Here is a 23,022-nt window from a genome sequence, read left to right on the forward strand (position 1 = left end):
TCTTGAGGGTTACAATATACAGTATATATAATTTAAAATACGGGTCACTTCCTGTTACCCGTCATTTAAACCCGGTGTGCATGGCAAACTTCCCTTTAAACAGAATGAGCAGACGCCGGTAAGACAAAGCTGATATGACTCGGTTATCTTTTAAACTAAATAAAAAGACACATAGTTTACAAAGATCTCAGTGTTGTGTGGTTATTATAAATCGGTGATGATTGTGAAGTATGGTATGGTTTTAAACAGGATGATTGATGAAAGTAGTTGTAGCATGTCAATCACCACAGTATTGAATGGTAGATGTGCACACGAGAAAGCTACGGGATTAAGGTGGGGAACTGAAGAATGGCGTGGTTAACAGATGATTTTCAACATTGTGAAAATTACCAAAATATATGAACACATTAACCAAACATATACAGGCAACCTTTAGACTCAGTCTTTGAATGATTAAATAGGTAGCGCATTGCTACTGTGACGGCCGCCCGTCACACGTATAATTAACTTAAGACACTCTGTGGCGTAGCACCACTTCTTGGATACACGCAGGACCTGATAACACCAAAAGGTGTCAGCCTAACACAACTAACCAGAGATTTTAGAGAACATCGGGACACAGGAGACTGAAGGCAAGAATGAAAGAAACTTACCCCAAGGGCACATTTGAAGCACTCCTTGTCATAGCGGTAGATTGGTGCAAGTATCTCCAAGAACTTTAGGATGCACTGTTCATCGTTGAGATTGGCTACCTGCTTAAACGTCTGCTGAATCAACTTCCGAAGAGTTTTAGCCTGAAGAGAGGAGAGAGGGAGGGAAAAGAAAGCAAATTACAATAAAACTGATGTTATTTGAAATATTATTTAGGTGATATGCCAGAAAATAGAGGAGGGTGTGGTGTGTGTGTGTGTGTGTGGTGGTGTGGTGTTGTGTGTGTGTGTGTGTGTGTGTGTGTGTGTGTGTGTGTGTGTGGTGTGTGTGTGTGTGTGTGTGTGTGTGTGGGTGGTGTGGTGTGTGTGTGTGGTGTGTGTGTGTGTGTGTGTGTGTTGTTGTGTGTGTGTGGTGTGTGTGTGTGTGTGTGTGTGTGTGTGTGTGTGTGTGTGTGGGTGTGTGTGTGTGTGTGTGTGTGTGTGTGTGTGTGTGTGTGTGTGTGTTGTGTGTGTGTGTGTGTGTGTGTGGGTGTGTGTGTGTGTGTGTGTGTGGTGTGTGTGTGTGTGTGTGTGTGTGTGTGTGTGTGTGTGTGTGTGTGTGTGTGTGTGTGTGTGTGTGTGTGTGTGTGTGTGTGTGTGTGTGTGTGTGTGTGTGTGTGTGTGTGTGTGTGTGTGTGTGTGTGTGTGTGTGTGTGTGTGTGTGTGTGTGTGTGTGTGTGTGTGTGTTTGGTGTGTGTGTGTGTGTGTGGGGTGAAAAGAACAATATGATTGACTAATGGTCCACTCTGGTTCCAATCAAATTGACCTCACCACTTTATTCCAGGGGCACTCTTAGTTCACATCAATATATTAACAAAGACACGTTGATACTGTTGGTTACCACTCAATTACACATCAGAACGTGCCCATTCATGCGTAGTGTAACTTAGATCTTATATGTGAGTGCTCATACAGACTTTTAGTTTGACAGTTGTGATTTTTAGACCTTTTTTTAGGACAGTTATGTCACAGAGAGTAGACAGATGGAGAGCTGACAAAGAAATTCCATCTAGGAACATTATTCATTATTATGTAGACATAAAGATACACAACACTCACACATTTGTTATATATAATCCTGTTCACCTGATGTATACATTAAAGCATTGTAACTTATATGAAGAGGAATTTGCCACTGACAAAATTACATTTTTAAGCCCCTTTCCCCCTTATGGGATTTTGAGCTTTTAAACATATAATGACAAATATTCAGGGCATCAAACTTAGCGACAATACCAAGCCCACAAATGGTACAGACAATCTGTAACTATAAATAGTTCTCCATGTATAGATTAAGATCAAGATTAAGATTAGAGGGGATTTAGAGCACTACAGACCAGACTTTAAAAAGCATGTGTGGATTTACAGTAGACTGGTTCACTCATCACATTAAGGTTTTTTATACAAATTAAAAAACATTTTAACAATTAAAACCAACTGTGTTGATTTATTGACTTTAAATGTGACTTAGACACAAACAACTGATTTCAGGGGTCTAATGAGGCCTAAAGATGTACAGTGTGTACTAAACATTTGACATTTTTAGGGCAAAATCATTCATATAAGTTATAGTTATCATATATGACTATTATCCATTTTGTTGAGCCACTTTTTGTTTCTATTGCTATTTGTATTATTCGTTTTTAAATATAAAGCATGAATACCTACACTTAATTTCAGCATTACTGAGCCCTGTTGCCAGATGTCTACTCATTAAGCCTGAAGGAATCCAGAAACCTACAAACACACATTAATCTACAATGCTGCTGTGTGTGCAGCCATGTGTGTACGTATGTGCGTCATCTCAACAGATGCCATAACACACAAATGATTACAGAATATTATGTGCACGCGCTTATGTGTGTTCTTGATAGGATCAGTGTTTTAATTCCTCAAATTCCACCCCCCCCCCCACACACACACACAAAGATATTGTCAGTCTACAGTGTCCACCCTTCCTGAGAGGAAGCGAGTGGCGAGTATCACACTCCCCACCGCCATTCTGACTATCGCTATAGCAACATGACTGACCAGTTATGTCACTGTGGTGACCAGTCACAGTCGATACTTTTTTTTTTTAATTCATCAGTCGTTTTAGAGAAAGGAGGACATAATGATAGCTGTGTGTACAGTGCAACGTCTCTTCTCTGGCTTTCTTTAGCTGTGATTTGTACCAGTAGTGGCCTGTTCTTTCCAATCAAAATTATTACATTAATTTTATATATATAAATAAAAGAAAACATTCCTCAGGCAGAGTGAAGAGAGGAGTTATATTAAAAGCCTATATTTAGTCGGGCATATTGGTTACAAAAAGAAACAAGTTTCAACCTCACCATCTCTTCATCAGGGTGGCATTTTTTTTAATGCTTTCATTTTTTTGGCTGTCAACAGCATTTTAACCATGTTTACTCCAGCTGCTAGCTAACGGTAGGCTAACGTTACCTGCTGCTAAGTGTAGTGTTGACTAGCGCCCAGTGCGGCGATGTTTCAGTTCCCTCTAACGTCCGTTTTAGAAGCATCACAGAGAAGCCGAGGAATTTAAGTACCTAAATAAGGCACCTAAATCCGCGTTGCTATTTGGTCCAGTAGATAACAGTTTTTAAGGCACAGATGCCATATTAGCCCCCCCCTCCAAATAAAAACTCTTCGGATCTACATTGACTAGTTTGCAGATATATTACTACTCTTCGGTCGGCTCGCAAGCCCAAACAAGTGTGTCTGTTTCATTTCCGGTCTAGCTAGATCCGGTGCGGTGTAATATGTTTTTCTAACGTTACTAGTTGTTGTAACAGCATGTGAAAAAAACTACAAAGTTTGCTAGGCCAAAAAGAACGTTAATCTTGCAATAAAAAAAATTAACTCAGTTAAACGCGTTATTGTTATTAACCCATTTTAACAAACAGCACTAATATATACTTTCAAACTACTTAATAATGTCTGATTTGATGGAAATACTTCTTTAAATTAACATTATTAATTTCTTGTGAAATATACCAAAGTGCAGTATCACTAAATAATTTTGTGCTCAATCTGATGATGAAACAGACTCTACGGCTTAAGCTGGTTGAACTTTGATATCCTACAGGTCAGTTTTACTAAACCTGCTGCCTAGCTCGTCCATATGAATGAACACTCTGCTCTCAATAAAGCTTTCACCACAGCTAACATTAGTCACTGTTTACTACTGAAGCCATCTGCTCTGAGGTTTGGGGTGTGTGTGTATGGAAGTAGAGTCCATTGAGGGTGAATAATCCCATTAAATGACTACGGTTCTTTTTCACCCGAGCAAACAACAGAAACGTATATGGACAGCTGTGCACACACCACACACACACACACACACACACACACACACACACACACCACACACACACCACCACCACCACACACACACACACACACACACACACACACACACACACACACACACACACGTCTTTTTTCGTCCTACCGACCGTTCGACACCCAATTTTTTTTATCATCCAAGTGACCATATATAATCAAATGGAAATCAATATAAGCCATTGTACAGTCCTGCCATCTATAATCAAGTCAGGTGTGCCAGTGAATGGATGTTTAACTGCACATATGTCACCGAGTGCATCTTTGTGGCTTATAAAGCAGGACTCAGGGGAGTGTGTGTTGTCATATCTGCCAAAGGAGTAAAAACAGAGAGAAAGAGGAGAGGAGGTAAAGTTGGTGATGAGGGGGGAGTCAGCGGGGCTGGACAGACGGGGTGGGGACCCTAAAAGGAGACGCACATTGACACCTCCTCCTCCCTCCTCATTGTTGGAAAGAGAAAGTGGGTTTAAATATGACCTTAGGGTCACACACACACAAACACAGTTTCCCTCCCTCTGCAGAGCATCTGTCCGCCTGCCTGCTGACATCGAGACCTTTTAGGGTCACTGGGGCCTCGCGCACACACACACGCGCACACGCACACACGTGCCGTAAATTTATCACTGACACAGACACCGCAAGCACATCCATCCATCACATACAAACATACAACACCAAAATCTGCCAAAAGACAAAATAACTGTCTCTTAACTCAAACTTAATTCTAACTCAAAAGCTTATTTAATGTGCGTTCACAACCAAAGTTAAATTAAACCTGCATGATGCTGATGATGTGATAACCAACAAATTTAAATTTCAGTACAAATCCTGGATAGCGGTTACCGGTTTCCAGTCTTTGTGTTAAATTAAGCTAACCCGTTGCCGGTTGTGCCCTTTCATTTACTGGACAGACACAACAGTGCTATCAATCTTCTCGTCCAATTCTCGGCAAGAAAGCGTATATGTGTATTTCCAAAATTGTCAAACTATTCCTCTAACGATAAGTCTTGCGAAGCAGGGTTTCTTCACTGGTAAAAACTACATTCATCAAACTCATCTGTATGTTAGGAGGTTCTCTGGTAAAAATATCATATTTTCCTATATTCTCTCACTCATCTCCATTCACCTAAACTGCGCTGTTTAGTCGGCCAAGATTTCATTTCTATTGTGTTGAGTCTTTGGACTGCTTCACACTTTGTCAGCCTGGGTCTGACAACACATCAAGTAACACATTCTGAAACTTGGCTCAAGGGCACATTCACTTACACTAGGAAGCTGCCTATAAACCAGGCGCTTTGGTTACTTTTAGTAACTGAGTAACTCCATTGAAGCAGATGGGCCACTGTGATAGCAGCTGCTGAATGAGGGCATTACTTACTCACCCCTACCAGGACACCCACATTTAGGTCAGAAACCCTCTTATTTAAGAAGATAAAGTGAATACAGTGTTTGTTTCAGCAACCTAACATACTGTATATACTTCTCCACCTCTCTTTCCATCTCCATTTTAAAGGCATTAATCTCACCTTGACTGAATCCAACAGCTCTTTTGGGAAAAAGCGCCTCAAACCAACATCTTTCCTGGAAAGAGAGAGAGATACGAGAGGAAGAGAGCAGCATAATTATTGTGCTGTAATGACACAGAGGAATGTTAATTGACAACCACTTCTGTCTTTATCTGATTTCAGCAGCTTGTGTTTTCTTCTGTAGAGAAATTCCCAAACAAAATCTATAGACAGATACAGTTAGGCAGGACAGACAACTGAAGACAAGAAACAGAAAACAGAAACAGAAAGCTATGACTAAGTGCGGAACATACAGAGGACTACTCATCTTTTCCTAAGAGACGGGGCTAAGGAAAAAGCGCAAGAGAGAGATAGAGTGAGGCAGGGAGGAGTACAGAGAAGGAGACAACTGAGACAAAGAAAGATGTGCAGAGCTAAAACAGGAAGCTAGCTAATAACTCCTCTGGAGAGAAGAAAAGTAGAGGGGGAGGAGGAGAGAACGAGTTCAGGGAGAGAGTAGGGAATAGGCAGAAAGCTTACATCATCCTATTTCTCCAACATAGGTCAAATATCTGTCAATTATTAGTTTAGTGTTATTACAGTGTTGGGATTTCAATCGAAGGGCAGTTCAGATGGTGTCAAGTAAGTTGTAAATCACAGGTGAAAGTGCTGCCATGTGGCTGCCTAAACTGCCAGGCTTGCCTCAGTATAAAATATTCTCCACTGTGGCAAACACACATACAAATACTACTACTTTGCTTAGGTCTGTGCATTTTGTCAATAAAAAGTATAACACATGCTGTATTTAACCCCCAAAACTGTTCTCTCTCTCTCAAAATCAAAGTTGTGCACGTCACAGGAGCAGGAAGAAGCACAAACAAAGAACATAAAGTTCTGAAAGATGACACACCAAGCCGACCTCGATGAACAAGCACTGATGAAGGCCCAACTGATTAAACGTGTTGCATTAGCCAACAAACCACAAGGACTACAACCAAATACAAACAGCTGATCTCCAACACGCACATATGTCCACTGGCTGCATAAATGGAAGAAACCAGCCAATAGTCTGTCATCCTACACCAAACAACAGTGTGGAAATGAAAACAAATCAAACTAGTCTACCATTTTCACACTAATGCAAATCTGTGTTTTATTATATACTTGTAAATGTCCTAACTATGTCTAAAAGGTTTCCTGGAAATAACTATGCAATTGGTAAAACATGATGTGGAAAATAGAGATAGTGTTCAATTTGTACACACTTACACTTAATTAATTCCAATTTATTGCTGGCGTAACCTACAAAGAACATGCAAAAGAGAAGGATCTTTCCAAAGAACTCCTTGAAAATTATAAAAAACGGGAAATATTTGGAAATCATGGACCCACTAAAACTAAAAAGGTTAATTTCTGCCTTTTGGTATTTGATGAAAAAGAAAAGCCAGAGGTGAAAAAGGAGAAATTAAAAGGGGGAAATAACAGATACTACCCAGAATCTATGGGCGGTGATCGACCACAGACACTCAACAAGAGCCACGATGGCCAACTGTCAGTTTGGTGAAGCCAAAGCCCCGGCAGCACTTTCCCTATCCCTCTCTTGTTAGTTTAAAATATGCATGACACAGCTTCTTTTTCCAATCAACAGAGAGGGACAGCAAGGGAGACATGGAGAAAAAACAAAGCAAGAGAGAGCACGGGAAAAGCAGACAAAAATAGAGGACAAGAGCTAGAGAACAGAGAAGGACTGAGAGGACAAAGAAGAGAGATAAAGAGACAAGAGTTCATTCTCTTCAATTAATTGGAGAGCTTGTTAGGCTGATTGACAGAAAGAAAGACCTCATTGGAATGGGGCAGCTCATTAGAATCCAACTATGTTAGAGCCAAGCCTTGTTAGGACCAGAGCTTGTTAGTGTTCCTCATTGAAACCCATCTACCAGGAAGCTGATGATGGATCCTGGAGCAACCAAGGAGCTAACAGACCCAAATTAATCTACAAAAAAAATAGTATTACATCTACATAATCGGGTGCTGAATAAACACTGTGTTCAAAAATGATGATTGTAGCTAGACTGTAGACTTTCTTTGCACCAGTAAATGTAAAAACACGTAGAGTCAAAGTTGGACTGCAACAGAACTATAGAACAACTGTTAAGTGTTTCCAGACTTTTGTACTGTTAATGAAATTCTGTCTATTGTTTTTTTCACGTATCCAGATTTCTAGGAACTGCATCTGAATGCCGAACCAAAAACGGAGATGCTGTGCCGTTTTTCTGTTCTGATATTTCCAGGTAGAGCGAGGATGTGATGTACCAGAGAGGTTATAGGCTGCTGCAGCACTTGGCTCATGAAGAAAATACTTACTCCAATAGTTCATAGTTGGATTTCTTGTCCAAGGCGTTTCCTCTCATCTCCTTGAAGAACCTCCTGAAATCAAACCAGAGAACAGCGAGAGGGCATGGTCAGATACATTCCACACACACACACACACACACACACACACACACACACACACACACACACACACACACACACACACACACACACGCGCGCACTAAAAAGAGAATAGCCACGGAACATAACAAAATCTTGTAGCATGCAGTATAAGTCCTAAAAGAACGCCTCCGTTTAGAAGTGTGGAAAAAAATTCCCACCTGATTTCTAGACAGCCCAGTTTGAGAGCTACATCTTGTTCCACCTGTTCGCCAATCTCTGTCATGTAGTCATTCTTCACCTGGGTGACACATATACACATCACAAAAATATGAAAATTTTAATATTTACATTTACAAACAATAAATGGCAAGCTATGTATCTCACACACAAATAGACATGCACACCTTCTGATCTAGATTGCCTGAATACAAACACACAGTCCTTCAAGCAGTGCCATAGTCTCAGTGCTGGCTAGCTGCTGCCATGAAATTAAATGTTTGTATTTGTGTTTTGTTTGTGTGTGTACCTGGTGGTAGAAGTAGTTGAGTGTAGGTTTGTCTTCTGTAAACTGCTGCACAAAGCCCTTTGGAAGATACCGGATCCTTAACTCATACCTACAGAGGACAAGTAGAAAGGGAGATTGAGTTTGTTATGTACAACATCATTTTTCCAACTTGTGCCGACCTTACACCAAACGACTTTTTCAAACGATTCCACTGTCACAGACTAATTTCCAATATCAGAATGAAATCATGAGAGTCTTGCTCGAGTTGGGGCGCACTCCCGTCATCTCAATCATTGGGTGTAAGGTGGCCATAAAACTCAGTTTTTCCCATTTTGACAAAATAAAACGTATTTGATATTATCAAATACACAGTTTTAAGTCTTGTTACTGAAGTTAACTCATGTGAACATTGTCAACAACCAATGGTTGCGGTCCCTTCAGCACTGAACAGGAAGCAGCAAAACAGCTAAAGCCAGTGTTGTCCAATGGGAGTTTTACCAGCGTATAGACGCAGACCTTTGGCTACTGCCGCTATTCATCTGCTGGTACGGCAGAACAGAAAATCTGCAAACTTCGCTTAAAGTTACCCGGTTAAGCTAACGGCAGCTAACTAGCTTAATTAAATTTTTCAAAACAAATCCAGTTGTAGTCTTGTAATGTATGACCCTGCAAGGTTCCCAGTATTATCCCTCAGACATATTATGACAATCTTTAATGTTAGATGTGAGACGGTGTGAGACTTTTCAAAGTCTGTACAGTCTTCTCGTGTATGGTAGGCCTTCATACTGTTCAAAAAATTTCAGCTTCTGTATCCACTAGAAGGAAATGTTGGGATACAGTGATATGTTTGGGTCGTCTTCTATGTGTCAAAAACATCTAAATAAATCAATTTAAGAACCAAGTGGAGAGCAGACGAAAGGAGGACGGATGTTGATTCAACTAAAGGCATTAGATTAAATCAATCAAAGAGAAGACATTATTAAAGAGAAGATGATGAGAAGGAGAAGAAGAGAGGATTAGAGAAGGAGTAGGGAGAGGGAGAGGCAGAGATGAAAGGAGGTGAGGAAAAAAATTGATTTGCAAGAATGCAAATGAGAAGACTGAATGCAAAATCAGTGAAGGACAGACAAAGACTTGTTGACTAAGTCAGACAAAGCATGCATCTGGTTCTCTCTTTTTATGTCCACAGTGGAAAAGGTCTCTTCACAATAGCATTAGCACCCAGACAGCCACAATACATGTAATATATATCAGTGAATTAACATTCAAACTGCCAAACCAACTCAACCACATGGCACCACACACACAGACATGACCTCCCATCACCATAAAACAGACGGCTCGCACTATTTTTCATGCAATAAATCACTTCTTCTATTTTGGTGTACAATAGGGCAGATTGCTGAAGCTAGCTGTTTGAGGAGACCGTGACTTTGACTAATAAGTCACGTTAAACATCAAGGAAACTGGTTATAAAGTGAAACCTCACAGCTTTTCTTGATGTTCTTTCCTCAAGTTCCTGCACACTAGGGGTGGGAATCTCTGGGCACCTCACGATTCGATTCCAATTGAGAGGCCAACAATTCAATTCTAAACCGATCATCAATCCAACAATTTGCATGTACATTACCATGCGTGATTTAAAAAAGATACATATAAATCTGAGTTTGTTACTCAGAGTTTGCTAATAAGAGTTTGTTAATCACTCCCTAGACAAAGCTTAGATTTTGACATATACAGTATTGGTCATAAAGGTTTTAATGACATTTTTTGTCTACTGAGGTTTTTATTTAGTAGTCATTCCATGCTTAAGCCTTAAAGGAGGATTCCAGTAAATTTCAATACGTAGCTCTGTTGTTTGTAAATTTGGAGTGCTTTCAGTAGCAAGAAAAATTTAAATAGGTGCTGTCTACCCCGAGTTATCCTCCTGCTAGATTTTGCACCCAACAGGCTTAAACAGCAAGTTTTAAACGTGTTTTTAGCCTCTAAACAAATTCGAAATGTGAGTTCACTTGGAAGGAATAACGGTACATGGGTAGGTGCTTGTAATGACATTTCAAGCATGTTCAGAGGCTAAAACAAGTTTATAACTTGCCCTGTTTAAGCTTGTTGGGTGCTAACTCTAGCAGGAGGATAACTCAGTGTAGACAGCACTGATTGTTTTCATTTTTTTCTCTACTGACAGCACTCCAAATTTACAAACAGCAGAGCTACGTGTTAAAATTGACCGGAATTCTCCTTTAAAGATGCTTGTGTAAGTCAACTTCTCTCACAGTTATCTTCCATGTGAGAGGCTCAGTCATGATTAAAGGTGGACAATTGGCTTCTTAGAACATGAAACATGAGGTAGTCAGATGTAATGTGATAAAGTAGATGAACAGTCAATATGTGTTTTGCCTAATTATTTTATGAATGTCAATTAGATCATGTGTCTATATACATTTTTTGTTATTTACTCGGTTATTAACTTATCAGAATCGAGCATCAAATCGTTCTAGAGAGAATTGCGATGCATTTAAGAATCAATTATTTTTACCACCCCTGGACGACATTTTGTCCGTGGCATCTCAATAAATTTCATGAAGCTAAAGCTGCTCCGCCCAGTTATGTTTTGAGATGATAACGCCTCAATTTTAAACTATCCTTGGTCATTGCCTGCTAGCTGCATTTCTTTGAGGAACAGGCAGAGACTTGACAAACTGACCCCATCTTTTCCTCTGTGTGCAGTTTAGTCTGATTAAACTTTGACATACAACATTGCGAGTCTCTCCAATGTCCAGCAAATTTGAGGGTAACAATGAGATTCACCTGTTGTTCATGACATTAATTGTTTATGTCCTCATTTGAATAACTACATGGCTTTGACACTGCTTAGCTAATCGGAAGCCGTATGGTTTACAACTTTGTGAACTGCTGTTGTTAGCCTTCTAGGCATGCTAATGCACAAGGTTTATGCTCACAAACCTTCCCACACTTCTGTCTGTACATAGAAATCTGGTCTGACAGCACTTTTACAACCACTCTGCAATTGCAGCCCGAAGCAGTAAGTGACGCTGAACAAGTTTCAGCTTACTAATTGATAGAATATTCAATCTGCTACATTGACCTTATCAAAAACAAAGTTCAGAAGATGACCAACACACACACGCAAACGCACACACACACACACACACTTCTTCTCTCACCTCCACTCCTCTGTTGGTCGTGCCTGGTCATATATTTCTCTGACGTGGGACACGCCCATATCGGGGTGGAGCCAGTGCACCTGGTCTCTGGATTGGCTGTTGCTGAGACGCAGGCCAAAACAAGACGTCCATCGCACTTTGTGGATATCCAGAATCTTCTGGATGATTCCCTGTTGACAAAGAGTGAACAATGTTGTTATACTTTTTTTTTTTTTTAAACCACGTCCCCTGCACAGTTACACTTAACACTATTTTACACAATATTATTTAAGACTAAAGTAGAAATTCTGCAGAAATTACTTTTAGCACTGGTTTATAAAGCTAAATTGGGCTAAATCCCAAAACAATGTGCCCCTTTATCTACGGGGCTACTGTACTAGTTGTGGTGACCTGACAAATGTATGTATCAGTGTGGTGAGTGCTAAATAAAATTTGACTTAATTTAACATGACGTTCCCACCCAAACAAGTTGACAGACATTATACACACATGCATGATAATGCTCACAGAACCATGAGCTGCGAATCACTAGGGGGTCTGACCTAGATAGTGAAGGAGAAAGTGAGGAGAGAAGATGTGCAGTGACGTGTCCTGTATGATCACTAAAGTTTGAGCAGTGCTAAGTAGTGTGTACGTCATGGGAGTGGATCTAAAAGCATACTGCCACACACACACACACACACACACACACACACACACACACACACACACACACACACACACACACACACACACACACACACACACACACACACACACACACACACACACACACACACACACACACACACACACACACACACACACACACACACACACACACACACACACACACACACACACACACACACACACACAGCCCTGAGGTTATATGTATTTGCTAGCAAAGTACTCGGTTCTTTATCAAAGCAGACAGCTGGGAACTGGAGCTGAGGACAAAGAGTAAAAAGTCCCCTTTTGCAACATATGGGGGTGATGGGGGCCAAATGAGCACCAAATATTACCATCGTGAAAGTTATAATGTTAAAATTTAGTAGAATAATGGTAAAATGTGCAGCTAAAAATAATCCCCATCAAATGCATTTTTCCCTGTTTTAGTAATGTTTACGTAGCAATGCCAGCGGCTTTGCTCTAAGGATGGCAATGTCATCAGTCCGCCACTTTGGTTTAGACAGAAAAATCTCAACAACTATTAGATGGATTGCCATGACATTTATAACAGACATTAACTGTCCCCAGAGGATGGATCCTCCCGACGCTGGCAACTACTTTCCCTCTAGCGCCATCACGAGGTTGGCATTTGTGATTTTAAGTTAACGTTTTGACCACTACTAAATGGATTGCCATGAAATTTAATTAAAGCACTAATGTTCACCACAGGATAAATTTGGTGATGATTGTCAAATATGTTATTTGTCAATACTTGGTATATGACCAAATACCTGCAAAACCATTGATATTCTCATCAGTTCCAGGTGTACTTTGTCTTTACGCTAATTCGGAAATGTTAGCATGCTAACACGCAAACTAAGAAGGTGAACTTGATAAATATTACCTGCTAAAATCAGCATGTTAGTGCTGACATTAGCATTAATATATAACCACCACTCTGCCTAAGTACAGCCTCACGGAGCTGCTAGCATGGCTGTGGACTCTTAGTCTTGTTTAAAAATTAAGCTCTATACTTGGAACCCATTCTTTAAGATTTACGTCTTCATGAGGAACAAATAGGCTTGTAAATGTTCCACAGACTGAGTATGAAACTCGGAAAACAATGAAGAATAACAACAGATTTTCAGTTTAAACTGTTTTGGATTGTATTTAATTGTAAGGCGTCTCCTGTATTTTGTCACAATATAGACATTAAGTACATGGTGGGACATAATGGGTGTGTTTCTTCCTACCCTGACATCGGTTGCATCTCCATATCTGATATTGGAGGACCAGCAGCTGTGTTCAGTGTTGGTCTCAAAGTGATGGAAGACTTTCAGAACCCTGTCCACGGAGCCAGCCATGGTTCGGTCTGACCCCCCCGCGCTCAGCCGAGACTTGGCGCCTCCCAGGAGGGCATGGTTCAGGTTGGGGTCCAAGTAGGCTGTCGCCATGGTTTTCCCAGCTGACACTGTTGCTGCTAGGTGTCTGTCATATTCTGGGCAGGAGAAGAGAGCAAATCAGACATCGGTGAAATGAGTAAGAATAGAGAAGAATCAGAAGAGAATGTCTTTTTTCTTTATTTATCTTAATCCTTTCTATGATAGTTTACACACACATATGAGAAATACTATTATTGACTGATGCTACATGTTTTCTCCTCCTCCTAATGTGCTTGTAAGGTTGTGGACTTGAATCTTACCTAAATTCTTTGGCAAGATAGTTTTTTAGGAAGATGAAAAACACTGAACAACTTAATACCAGAGAGAGAAATTAAGAAAGAAATACAGTCAGGGTCAAGGCTCAATATGCAAGCACCTGTTTCTATGACACAAAGACAATGCACCTCAGGCTGACGTTTTTCCTGAAAATGAAGTTGTGACATTGGCACACTTCCTGGAATTTCACAGTAACTTTATCTGGGAATGCCCGTCAAGAACTACCTCCCTTTGTGTATGTGTGTATGAGTGTGCAAGAAAAAAAATCTAAATCTCCTTCGCTCTCTCTTTTTCTACTTCCCTTACGTCCTGTGCTTCTCATCCTCTCTCCTCCATTAAAGGAAAATTGATATGTTCTAGCAGGTAATTACACCTGAAAGAAAGAGAGAGCGGATGTGGACACACACACACACACACACACACACACACACACACACACACACACACACACACACACACACACACACACACACACACACACACACACACACACACACACACACACACTAAGAGGAAAGAGTCCAAAGTTGTTGAGGGATATATCACAGTAAGATAAATATGTTACTTTGCCTATTTTAAAAAGGTAAATTCTCAACAAATCACATGGATGTGTGTGTGTGTGTGTAAAAGAGATTTAATTTATACCTCTATCCCAACACATGGGGAAGGGGCTACAGCCGCTCATCGCCATGGAAACACATGTCTGTCCCTCCCTGTGTCTGTCGGCCCGAAGGACAGATAGACAGCTAGTGGTCTCACAGCCACGCATCACACACGCTGAATTACAAAAGCTACATAGATACACACACACACCAAGGTCCTGACACAACTGCAGGAACACGCTCACATAACCGAAACACTACGACACACACACACACACACTCTCCTGCTTCAAGGCAGGAATCTATCTCCAACTATTGTCAACAGCTTTGATAGCCAACAGTTACTTCCACAGCGGTAATCCTTAAAAAGGCCAATTTTCTTGTCCATTCACACTTTGCATAGAGTGTGAAGATGCTACAAAAAAACACATGTAAAAAAAACTTATTTCTTTGTATTCTTTATCCATTCCTGTTATCTGCAGCTGAACAAGTCAAGAAAGATCCCCCAGCGATGGAAAGTAAGCCACAAACTTCCCTCCTCTTCTTTCTCAGTCCACTTTAAAGTTACTCTTCAGCTGCCCCTCTCGGATGACAACAGACTGTTTCTTTTTTGCCAAATTTCTGCCCCATGCCTGCACTCCATAGTTACGCAGTTGCCGTGGAAGAGTCAAACGACCATCGCTCAGGAGAGGATTTGGGTTATTTCACTCAGTGGAGTCCCTGTGATGGTGAGGACTGCCTCCAGCGAAAGTTCACTGCCCAATCCGACTTACAGTACAAGGCTGATCCATAGGACATTCAGTTAGTTAGTGGTCACAGAGAAGGAGAGATAAATACTGTGCTCAGTAATAAACAAACAGAAAGTTATTTTCTCTTGGAAAAAGAAAGTGAGAGAAAATAGTGAGCCAGAAAAAGAAAGGAAACAGACAGTGGGACAAAGAGAGAGAGAGAGAGTAATATGTAGTGACGGTTTCAGGATGAACGAGAGGGAAAGTGGACAGAGCCACACAACTGAAGTTGAGTGGAGAATGAAAGAGAGAGCGCGAGAGAGGGGGGTGGGGGGAGGGGGGGCTTCTGGAGGGAGGAGCTAGAAACTATTAATATGCTAATCTTGCTAGTCTCTTGTGTTCAATGGGGGAAAAAAAACTTTTGCTTCTGTTTATAAATCTGACCTCAGAACAGCCCTATGTTGTATGGCTACCATCACAAATGCAACTCAAAGACAGAGAAAAGGACAGAAAAAATAACTAACTACTCAGACTCATCTGCAGTATTTCATCTTAATCATCTCCTCTGTATACACTACTCTCGCAGCTCACTGAAAGTTCAATATCAGGGTTTTCCCTACCATCAGGCGCAGCACCCAAGCCATTTTGGCCACCACCTACAGTAAGCCGGATGTATGTATAATCAATGTGAGGATCAAAACTAACTTAATGATCTAATGATTGTAGCTGGTCCCCAGTGGACTTAAGCTTTGAGTGTTATTCATTTTTTGCTCTAGCTTTTCCAATGTTTCAGAAAGATATGGTAGTAATAATAATGGTCTATAATGATGGGAAACTGCCCAAAAAAAATACAATTATTGAAAATAGTAACATTTTCTTGAGGAAGGACCTCTCAACCCTTTGCCGAATACCGTTTAAGTCAAATGGACACCATCCCCTGATCTTGCACAGATTCCACATCCTTCTTCATATACATATTGTTGATGAAAAATAAATACATAAAATGAAAATCATACTTCATACTGCACATTAAGTCATTCTGCATGTACTTTGGGGGCCAAACACTCTCCAGCTCTCAGAATAATCAAGGTGCTGCCCTGAATGCTCATCTCCAAGGCAACGTGCCTACAATATCCTTACGAGCGAGTGGCACAATCACCGTGACTGTTGCTGCTGACCAGATGCCAGCCTCCAATAATCAAATGGATATTTAAATGGCTGAACACATTGACTAAAGAACTGAACAGACCTCAGCCAGTTACTGAACACACACAAGTACAAAAGCAAACAGCAAAGTCACAGAAACGTGAAACCTTAATGGTACCGTGTGTGTGTGTGTGTGTGTGTGTGTGTGTTGTGGTGTGTGTGTGTGTGTGGGTGGTGTCGCCACATGTGGGTTTCTTAATTGTGCTCCATATCAGGCATTGGCCATTGTTATGAAGATCTGGTGGGGAGCAGGGGTTTTAGTAGTGTGTGTGTGTGGTACACGTTGAAAGCCTTTTGTCCGAGGGCCGGATGTCGCAATGAATGGGAATCTCACACACACACACACACACACACACACACACCACCACCACACCACACACCACACACACACCACACACAACACACACCACACACACAACACACACACACACACACACACACAAAGTCACTTTGCACCATGCCTTGAAGTTAAATTCAAAGGCTATTGAATTACAAATGTATTGTTAATTTTGTAAATTCAAACAGTATTTCTACATGTAATCAGCGTCACTTTTTACTTTACGGCAATACTCTTTTGGTGCTGACACTTTCAGAACTACCTACGTGTAACAATAAAAGTTTTGCCGGGGATTTTCATACCTGCACGTCAAAAGGTCATTTACAGTCAGAGCCTCTTTAACTACTGACAATGTCAACACAGCTCCCCTCTATCAATACAGTACTCAGTTTGTACTGGTTCCTTTGTTCTTTGTTTGAAAAAAAAATTAAGCACACATGTATGTGGATGGAGGGATGTATCAATAATGTTTGCAGGGGAGGTTTTACATTTTTTAATTTGAAAAATTAACAAAACTATTGAATTATTGAAAAGATATTTATTTGCAGGGTGACGTGTTATTCTGTTATAATTTCTTTGACCTAGAGGAGGAACAATTCCATTTCTTTCTGTGTCTGAGTCAAGTAGTTGTTTGCATCAAAAGTTTAATGTAATCTATCCAAGTTGTGCTATGACTTGCACTGATGAATGCATCCCCTCTGGCCTTGCTAATCCAATAAATAGATTGTCAGTGGTCCAATCCCACACCTTAAAGGCATGACTTAAGGCGTGAAGGAGCAAACATCATTTTATTTAAGCTCAACACACACACCACACACACACACACACACACACACACACACACACACACACACACACACACACACACACACACACACACACACACACACACACACACACACACACACACACACACACACACACACACACCACACACAACACACACCACACACACACACACACACACACACACACACACACACACACACACACCTTGAACATCCTGTCCAACTTTGCTTCTGTATTGAAAATTCCATTGTTATTCTCTTGCTTCCTCCCAGCTGGCAACAGATGAAAATTGCAGGACACGGGAAACTTAATTCCTCTGATATAACTGGCCAGCAAGGCCTTCTTTCAGGGCATGACGCCATGACTGATTCATAATTCATATGATTTAGCCCTGAGCATGTTCAGACTTTTTGAAAAGCAATTTTTCAACATTAAGAGTTGCATTTAATTTAGTTTCTCCTCAATTCATCTTATACGCATACTTGTTCATTCATAAAACAATATAATACGAAATAAAAGTGTTTATCTTTGACAAAATAACCTTAACTCCAGGTCCACTTACTTACTACTAATTTACATTTCCGGAGATTTCAACTGTGTCTCGTGGTCTTTACTAAAAAATAGATGCAAGTAATGTGTTGCAATAAATCTCAATGTTTAAAATCGCAATAATATGTTATTGTGACATACCGGTAAGTACAGTTATAATATTGTATTGTGGGGCCTGTTGATTCCCACCCCTAGTCTTCACCCATGTGGGCTCAGACGTCATGGCGTTGGCTTAGTTGTCGTCACATGATTTAAAATGTGAAACTTCGGTCACATGACGACAACTGAACCAACTCCATGACAACTGAGACAAATTTAATTAGCTAGTGAAGACATGGTTAAAAGCTGCAGAAACAAAACAAAAGGCTAGTAAGTGGTCAATGTGATATTGTCTTATTAAACTATTCCCACGGCTATTTAATGGAGTTTCACACTAGTGCTCCTCATCTATTGTGGTGACCTGATCACACTTAAGTTGCTACAAACTCTGAATGTGTGAGTGAAGAAGCCGCTGAGAGATTAGCAGTGCTGTGGCAGGTGCGTACAAAACACTGAGGGTCAGCTACTCACCTGTGTAATAGGCAATCCTGGAAATATCTGCAAGAGAAACAGAAAAAAATAGAGTTGGCTGGTGTGTTTGATTATGAGCCACTGAATAACAAAAATCATCAGGTCAGAACAAACAATTTAATTAAGCTTTAAAGTCCCATAGCAGGTGTTCTCAGATAAGTTACTTTATCTTACTTGTAATATAGATTGATTTGGGAAAAAAAAAAAAAAAAAAATCATTATCCCATTGTTATTTACATGATTTACCCCCAGGAGATGTGCTGAAGCTTTATTTGTTAGACTAACAAGCTGACTGGTAAATGTTTGTGCGTTCATGCTGTGAGGGGAGGACAGTAGTTCTTGACGTTCCACTTCCGGGATTGCTCCGTTGCCACCAGAAAATCCACCGTATTTCACTAATTTATGCCGGATACCCAATCCCTTGGGCCTCTTTTGCGTTGGCATTTTAGTTAACGGAGGTGTAACGTTATTTGGCCAAAGTTCTTACTTGGGTGCCTGGGTCTGTTTCCCAACGGTTAAATAAACTGCCGTTAGTGTCCTGAGCACCGGAGTTAGCCAAGTGCTGGCTGCTAGCTGGCTGCTAGCTGGCTGCCGGCTGACCATGGATGTGTTCCCGGGCCTGTTGTCAGCTCAACTGAAGCCTTGCAGTGCCGGGAGAGTGAGGCAGACAGACAGGGGTGTGCTAGCGGGCTTAATAACCATTAGATTACATGTCTATCTATACAGTTAACGTTACCGATTAATTTGTGGTAGCCCAGAGTTGTGAACCGGGATTAAAACAGTCCTACTAAAAATAACTGAGCGTGTAGAAAGATGTTGTAATCTTATGTTACCTACCAAGAAAGAAGTAACGTTACAGACCAAGCATTAGCTACTTGTCAACCAGCACCTTTACAGTAGGCACCAAAGCACTTATCCTCTTCGGCCCTCCTACAGGTTGGAAGCAGAATTTTCCATTACCTATACCATTATTCTTATCATTCGTGGTCAATAAACCTCTGAAACAATTTTGGAAACATTATTTTAAGGTACAAAGAATCTTTGGTGTTGGCTCGATTGATGTTGAAATCTACCAAGATCAATAAATAAGGTCTCTGTTGTATAACTGTGTTGCAAAGTGGCATGCAATCAATGATAAAACGATGCCTTGTGGCAGAAAAAAAAAATTGTGATACGAACCAAATCGTGGGTTTGGTGTATCGTTACAGCTGTTCCCTTCTCTACAGAACCACAATTCTAGCCTTAGACAAGTGGGCTGCTCACTCTTTAATATTTTGAGTCTTTATTTTGCGAGAGGAAATAAAAGCTCTAGCAGGAATTCAGTTTTTTGGTCAGTAGGAGATTTACACAGTTGTTTAATGGCTAAATGACAAAACAACATTTCTCAGGTGACTCTGCATTTAAATACTTCTAAAACTAAGAATAATTTTGTAACTGTAAAAGTGAGTACTCAATGGCATTTTATTTGTGGGACTACTATTTAGTTTTAAGTTGAAAGTACTCTCCTCCTACTTTCAACTCCTACTCTGATTATTGAACGGCTTAGTACACTCCACTACATTGATACTGCAGCTCCCAGACTCCCACAGGAAGCTCAGGAGAAGCTCTTTAAAAACTTGACACCCAGACCTATCACACCCAGTTAGAGCAGATAGATGGCTACGTGCAGAAGGTCAGGAGGATAAGTGCCTAAGTGCTTGAGACACCTTGATGCACACACACACACACACACACACACACACACACACACACACACACACACACACCCACACACCCGGTAAAATGACAGCAGGGTTGTCAACAAAAATGATGTAATGGTAAGAAAACCCACACACCAAAAGGAAATACCAGAAAGGTGACTCATGATGTGTATATTATCGACAAACCCTTTGAAATATGAAACCAGGACCCTAAAGTTGGTGTGTGGGTTCATGGTCGTGGCGATGAAATTCAAATGGACACCATTACAGTAAGACAACTATCGACAATTCCCAATGACATCTTAAGTACAATTTTTGCATAATATGCTCTGAGAACTTCTTAACTTAACAAAATGCAAATACATTGTTAATATTTTCGGTGATACATTTCCAGTTTCAATTTGTACATCTAAATTGAGTTTTATCTGACAACTTGCTCGATGTAAATGCATCTCTTCTCAAAACACATCTCGAACAGCAGGACGGTTCTTTGCCAAGCATTATGTCGAATTGGGCCATGACAGGTAAGACAATGTTAAAAAATCTCCTAATAAATTAACACTTCAGCAAAAACCAACTGAATTAAACCTGATGAGAGCAGTCAGCTCTTCTGCATCGCTGCTGTGTCTAAAGGTTAAAGCTGAGCTGGCACACACCTCTGTGTGTGTGTGTGTGTGTGTGTGTGTGTGTGTGTGTGTGTGTGTGTGTGTGTGTGTGTGTGTGTGTGTGTGTGTGTGTGTGTGTGTGTGTGTGTGTGTGTCCCTCTGGACAATGGGGCATTACTGGAGCGTGCAGTCTTACGATGCAACAACATAGCCCCTCAGGCACCAATCACACCTGGCAGACATTTACATAAAAATGCATATAATAACAAACACAAACACACACACACACACACACACGGAATGTTTTTGTCCTTGAAAATATATTTGTTTTTTGTTCAAATAGTTTTTCTCATTATTTACATTCAGATAAACAGAGTAATTATTCCAAAAATCTGTCACTGAAATACAAGATAAAATGCATGCACACACACATGCGAGCGCACACGCACACGCACACACACACACACACACACACACACACGCGCAAAATAATAAGGTCACGAATACGCATGACTGCTCATACACATTTATCTGCAAAAGCGCACACACTCTGTGACACACACATTCACTCAAGTGTATATAGTTCAGGTGCAGTGCTAAAGCTAACTGGCTTACTGGAGCAGCACACATGTTAACGTATCACACTCAGACCAGATACACTTTGTATAATTCATCCCAACAGATTTAGGACAAATAAAACAGTGAGATGGCGTATGATCTAAATAAAAACTAATTTGCTTTTTTTAAATAAATCAAAAACACATCTGACATCAATGACCAATTCAATTACATTCCCTGTTGTGGGTTTCAAAATATATACATGCACTGAAAACGTGTTTTTGGAGTAAGAAGAAAATTAAACATTAAACATTAAATTTTTCTTTCATTTTATATGAGCGCAAACACTAGGAAACTGGTTTAAAAGGCTAAAGAATGAATACTGAACACTGATGTGGACTGAGGATGTTCTATGTTATATAGATTATAAAGCCCTCTGAGCCAAATTTGTGATTTTAGGATATATAAATAAAACAGACCTAACTTAAGGTTACTTTTTATAAGTGCACTCTCTTGTGTACCTCCTCCTCCTCGCAAACAAAGGATCAGTCATCTAAAAAAGTGTCAGCTTAAAAGGGGAACTATGCCGTTTTTTAGCTTAATTTACCTTAATTGAACAGTTTTGGAGACATTGGAATGGTTATAGCACTTTTTTCCGAGGGGGTAAGCAAAAATCCACAAAGCGTAGCTCCTATGGCGCCATTTTAATGCTACCAAGCACTCACCCGCCATTAGTATTCCATTAACTGCCATTCATTTTGGCGCCACTTTGACAGCAAATAACTTTACATCTGAAGCGTTTTAAAAACTTTAGATGTCTATTTTTAATTTCTAAAGAAAAACGACAGTGTATAAAAGGCTCCATTACCTAGTACCTCACATTATGGCTTTGTAGCAGGCGTTTTTGTAAAAATAAACAATAGTGTCATAACAAAGAGACTTTCTGTCGCATAGTCAAATCACCGTGTTGTCAGGAGTAGCTTGCAGACAGTTTCGACTGACATTGGCTGTTTAGGTTTAATAATGTTAATTTGCATTTTAGTTAACAATTATTAGCCTGTGTTATCCCCTAACATATACCTTTGCTAACCATCTCGGCAAGATTCTGAATAATTGAGATTTCTCTTGGCACAGCTAACAGAAGACTTACAACTTTCAGACACGTTGCTCACGTCACATCTACGTTGGCAAGCTCAGTTGGAGGCTGTGCAGTAACGCTCAGCACACACCAGAAAAGGGCTTCCAATATCCTTCTCTGGTCTCTGTCCAGTGCCATGGGATCTGTTGGTCCATTTCTTTAAATGTCTGTGCTTTTTTCGAGGTAATCAGGTAGTATTGCGTGATATC

At 40.4% G+C, this 23,022-nt stretch overlaps 1 protein-coding gene across 14 annotated transcripts in view; it reads right to left on the bottom strand.

Annotated features, from left to right (window-relative positions):
* Positions 1–23,022, bottom strand: part of ptk2aa (protein tyrosine kinase 2aa) — a 62,795-nt gene that overhangs the window by 28,909 nt on the left and 10,864 nt on the right. For 5 of the 14 annotated variants that reach the window (XM_032535456.1, XM_032535454.1, XM_032535455.1 and 2 more), the window contains exons 1-8: positions 14,677–15,611; positions 13,567–13,811; positions 11,663–11,832; positions 8,499–8,586; positions 8,191–8,270; positions 7,901–7,963; positions 5,558–5,612; positions 654–794 (exon numbers count right to left, since the gene is read on the bottom strand). In XM_032535456.1, coding sequence (XP_032391347.1) covers positions 654–794; positions 5,558–5,612; positions 7,901–7,963; positions 8,191–8,270; positions 8,499–8,586; positions 11,663–11,832; positions 13,567–13,811; positions 14,677–14,800 — 966 coding nt within the window. In that variant the 5' untranslated portion in view covers positions 14,801–15,611. Of the gene's footprint in view, positions 1–653; positions 795–5,557; positions 5,613–7,900; positions 7,964–8,190; positions 8,271–8,498; positions 8,587–11,662; positions 11,833–13,566; positions 13,812–14,676; positions 15,613–18,812; positions 18,840–23,022 lie in introns of those variants that run through there. The other 9 variants (XM_032535451.1, XM_032535448.1, XM_032535447.1 and 6 more) reach the window with 5 other exon arrangements.

The sequence above is a fragment of the Etheostoma spectabile genome, chromosome 14, assembly GCF_008692095.1.
Source record: "Etheostoma spectabile isolate EspeVRDwgs_2016 chromosome 14, UIUC_Espe_1.0, whole genome shotgun sequence".
Classification (NCBI taxonomy): Eukaryota; Metazoa; Chordata; class Actinopteri; order Perciformes; family Percidae; genus Etheostoma; species Etheostoma spectabile.